General features: G+C 63.6%; 2 protein-coding genes across 4 annotated transcripts in view; both read left to right on the top strand.

Annotated features, from left to right (window-relative positions):
• LOC110391911 (fibroin heavy chain-like) overlaps positions 1–2415 on the top strand; it is a 5289-nt gene extending 2874 nt beyond the window's left edge. The window contains exons 5-6 of one of the 2 annotated variants that reach the window (XM_021383869.1): positions 1–762; positions 813–2415. In XM_021383869.1, the coding sequence (XP_021239544.1) occupies positions 1–762; positions 813–884 (834 nt within the window). In that variant the 3' untranslated portion in view covers positions 885–2415. The remainder of the gene's footprint in view (positions 763–812) is intronic. The other variant, XM_021383870.1, reaches the window with a different exon arrangement.
• On the top strand, positions 1257–3284 carry LOC110391912. Of its 2 annotated transcripts, none has more exons than XM_021383871.1 (3): positions 1257–1585; positions 1827–2194; positions 2707–3284. In XM_021383871.1, exons 1-3 carry the CDS (start codon positions 1281–1283, stop codon positions 3276–3278), a joined length of 1245 nt encoding a protein of 414 aa, XP_021239546.1. In that variant the 5' UTR covers positions 1257–1280; the 3' UTR covers positions 3279–3284. The 2 variants fall into 2 exon arrangements, with proteins under 2 accessions (XP_021239546.1, XP_021239548.1); XM_021383873.1 differs by having other exon boundaries at positions 1453–1585; positions 1827–2527; positions 3126–3284.
• The last annotated feature ends 6 nt before the right edge of the window (positions 3285–3290 follow it).

The raw sequence follows: 3290 nt of genomic DNA on the forward strand, positions 1-3290 counted from the left end.
TCACGGGGCCGGTCGTGGTGTCACGGTGTTGGCGTGGGGCTGGTCACGGTGTTGCCATGGGGCCGGTCGCGGTGTCACGGTGTTGGTGTGGGGCCAGTCGCGGTGTCACGGGGATGTCACAGTGTTGGCGTGGGGCTGGTCGTGGTGTCACGGTGTTGGTGTGGGGCCAGTCACGGTGTTGTCATGGTGTTGTCACGGAGCCGGTTGTGGTGTCACGGTGTTGGCGTGGGGCCGGTCGCGGTGTTGGTGTGGGGCCGGTCACGGTGTCACGGTGTTGTCACGGTGTTGGCGTGGGCCAGTCGCGGTGTCACGGTGTTGTCACAGTGTTGTCACGGGGCCAGTCGTGGTGTCACGGTGTTGGTGTGGGGCCGGTCATGGTGTCACGGTGTTGGTGTGGGGCCGGTCGCGGTGTCACGGGGATGTCACGGTGTTGTCACGGGGCCGGTCGCGTTGTCACGGTGTTGGTGTGGGGCCGGTCACGGTGTTGGTGTGGGGCCGGTCGCGGTGTCACGGGGATGTCACAGTGTTGTCACGGGGCCAGTCATGGTGTTGTCAATGTGCTGGTGTGGGGCTGGACGCGGTGTCACGGGGATGTCACGGTGTTGTCACGGGGCCGGTCATGGTGTCACGGTGTTGGTGTGGGGCCGGTCGCGGTGTCACGGGGATGTCACGGGGATGTCACGGTGTTGGTGTGGGGCTGGTCATGGTGTCACGGTGTTGTCACGGGGCCAGTCGTGGTGTCACGGTGTTGGTGTGGGGCTGGTCACGGTGTCACGGGGATGTCACGGTGTTGTCACGGAGCCGGTCGCGGTGTCACGGTGTTGGTGTGGGGCCGGTCACGGTGTCACGGGGATGTCACAGTGTTGGTGTGGGGCCGGTCGTGATGTCACGGTGTTGTCACGGGGCCAGTCGTGGTGTCACGGTGTTGGTGTGGGGCCGGTCGCGGTGTTGGTGTGGGGCCGGTCACGGTGTCACAGTGTTGTCACGGTGTTGGCGTGGGGCCGGTCGCGGTGTCACGGTGTTGTCACAGTGTTGTCACGGGGCCAGTCGTGGTGTCACGGTGTTGGCGTGGGGCCGGTCATGGTGTCACGCTGTTGGTGTGGGGCCGGTCACGGTGTCACGGGGATGTCACGGTGTTGTCACGGGGCTGGTCGCGGTGTCACGGTGTTGGCATGGGGCCGGTCGTGGTGTTGGCATGGGGCTGGTCGTGATGTCATGGTGTTGTCACGGGGCCGGTCGTGGTGTCACGGTGTTGGCGTGGGGCTGGTCGCGGTGTTGCCATGGGGCCGGTCGCGGTGTCACGGTGTTGGTGTGGGGCCGGTCGCGGTGTCACGGGGTTGTCACGGTGTTGTCATGGGGCCAGTCATGGTGTTGTCACGGTGTTGGCGTGGGGCTGGACGCGGTGTCATGGTATTGTCACGGTGTTGTCACGGGGCCGGTCATGGTGTCACGGTGTTGGCATGGGGCCGGTCGTGATGTCACGGTGTTGGTGTGGGGCCGGTCGCGGTGTCACGGTGTTGTCACAGTGTTGTCATGGGGCCGGTCATGGTGTTGTCACGGGTCCGGTCGCGGTGTCACGGTGTCATCACAGTGTCATCACGGTGTTGTCACGGTGTTGGCACAGTGTTGGTATGGGGCTGGTCGCGGTGTTGTCACGGGTCCGGTCGCAGTGTCACGGTGTCATCGCAGTGTCACAGTGTCATCACGGTGTCATCGCGGTGTTGTCACGGGTCCGGTCGCGGTGTCATCACGGTGTGGTCACGGTGTTGTCACGGTGTTGGCACAGTGTTGGTATGGGGCTGGTCACGGTGTTGTCACGGGGCCGGTCGCGGTGTCACGGTGTCATCGTGGTGTCACGGTGTCATCACGGTGTTGTCACGGGTCCGGTCACGATGTCACGGTGTCATTGCGGTGTTGTCACGGGTCCAGTTGCGGTGTCACGGTGTCATCACGGTGTCACGGTGTCACCGTGGTGTCATCACGGTGTTGTCACGGGTCCGGTCGCGGTGTCACAGTGTCATCACGGTGTCACGGTGTCATCGCGGTGTCACAGTGTCACGGTGTCATCACGGTGTTGTCACGGGTCCGGTCGCGGTGTCACGGTGTCATCACGGTGTCACTGTGGTGTCGTCGCGGTGTTGTCACGGGGCCGGTCGTGGTGTCACCGCGGTGTCACGGTGTCATCGCGGTGTCACGGTGTCATCATGGTGTCACGGTGTCACCGTGGTGTCATCACGGTGTTGTCACGGGTACCGGTCGCGGTGTCACGGTGTCATCACGGTGTCACGGGTCCGGTCGCAGTGTCACAGTGTCATTGCGGTGTCACCGTGGTGTCATCACGGTGTTGTCACGGGGCCGGTCGCGGTGTCACGGTGTCATCGTGGTGTCACGGTGTCATCGCGGTGTCGTCACGGTGTCACAGGCCCGGTCGCGGTGTCACGGTGTCATCGTGGTGTCACAGTGTCACGGTGTCATCACGGTGTCACGGGTCCGGTCGCGGTGTCACGGTGTCATCGCGGTGTCATCGCGGTGTCATCACGGTGTTGTCACGGGGCCGGTCGCGGTGTCACGGTGTCATCGCGATGTCACAGTGTCATCACGGTGTCACAGTGTCACGGTGTCATCGCGGTGTCATCACGGTGTTGTCACAGGTCCGGTCACGGTGTCACGGTGTCATCGCGGTGTCACAGTGTCACGGTGTCATCGCGGTGTCATCGCGGTGTTGTCACGGGTCCGGTCACGGTGTCACGGTGTCATCGCGGTGTCATCAGTGTCACGGGTCCGGTCGCGGTGTCACAGTGTCGTCGTGGTGTCACGGTGTCATCGTGGTGTCGTCACGGTGTCATCACGGTGTCATCACGGTGTCACGGGTCCGGTCACGATGTCACGGTGTCATCATGGTGTCACGGTGTCATCGTGTTGTCACGGTGTCATCACGGTGTCACGGGTCCGGTCGCAGTGTCATCGCGGTGTCACGGTATCATCACAGTGTCACGGTGTCATCGCGGTGTCATCATGGTGTCATCACGGTGTCACCGCAGTGTCACCATGGTGTCATCACGGTGTTGTCACGGGTACCGGTCGCGGTGTCACGGTGTCACCGCGGTGTCACCGCGGTGTCGTCACGGTGTTGTCACGGTGTAATTGCGGTGTCACGGTGTCATCGCGGTGTCACCGCGGTGTCGTCACGGTGTCGCGGCCGCGGGCTCGTTCCTGTAGAGCGGCGCTCCCGCCAACAATGGGATCCCGGTTCCTCTCGTGTCCCCGCGTGGTGCTGAACCCACAGCCCC

The sequence above is a fragment of the Numida meleagris genome, unplaced genomic scaffold (genome assembly GCF_002078875.1).
Source record: "Numida meleagris isolate 19003 breed g44 Domestic line unplaced genomic scaffold, NumMel1.0 unplaced_Scaffold628, whole genome shotgun sequence".
NCBI lineage: Eukaryota > Metazoa > Chordata > Aves > Galliformes > Numididae > Numida > Numida meleagris.

Excerpts from the sequence above, each read along its gene's own strand:
- LOC110391912 (XM_021383871.1), top strand. The coding sequence starts at position 1,281 with ATGGGGCCGGTCGCGGTGTCACGGTGTTGGTGTGGGGCCGGTCGCGGT. Across the intron at positions 1,586-1,826 it reads GTCGCGGTGTCACGGTGTCA|TCGCGGTGTCACGGTGTCAT; the intron begins TCACAGTGTCAT and ends TCACGGGGCCGG. Across the intron at positions 2,195-2,706 it reads ACGGTGTCATCGCGGTGTCA|CGGTGTCATCGCGGTGTTGT; the intron begins CGGTGTCATCAT and ends ACGGTGTCATCG.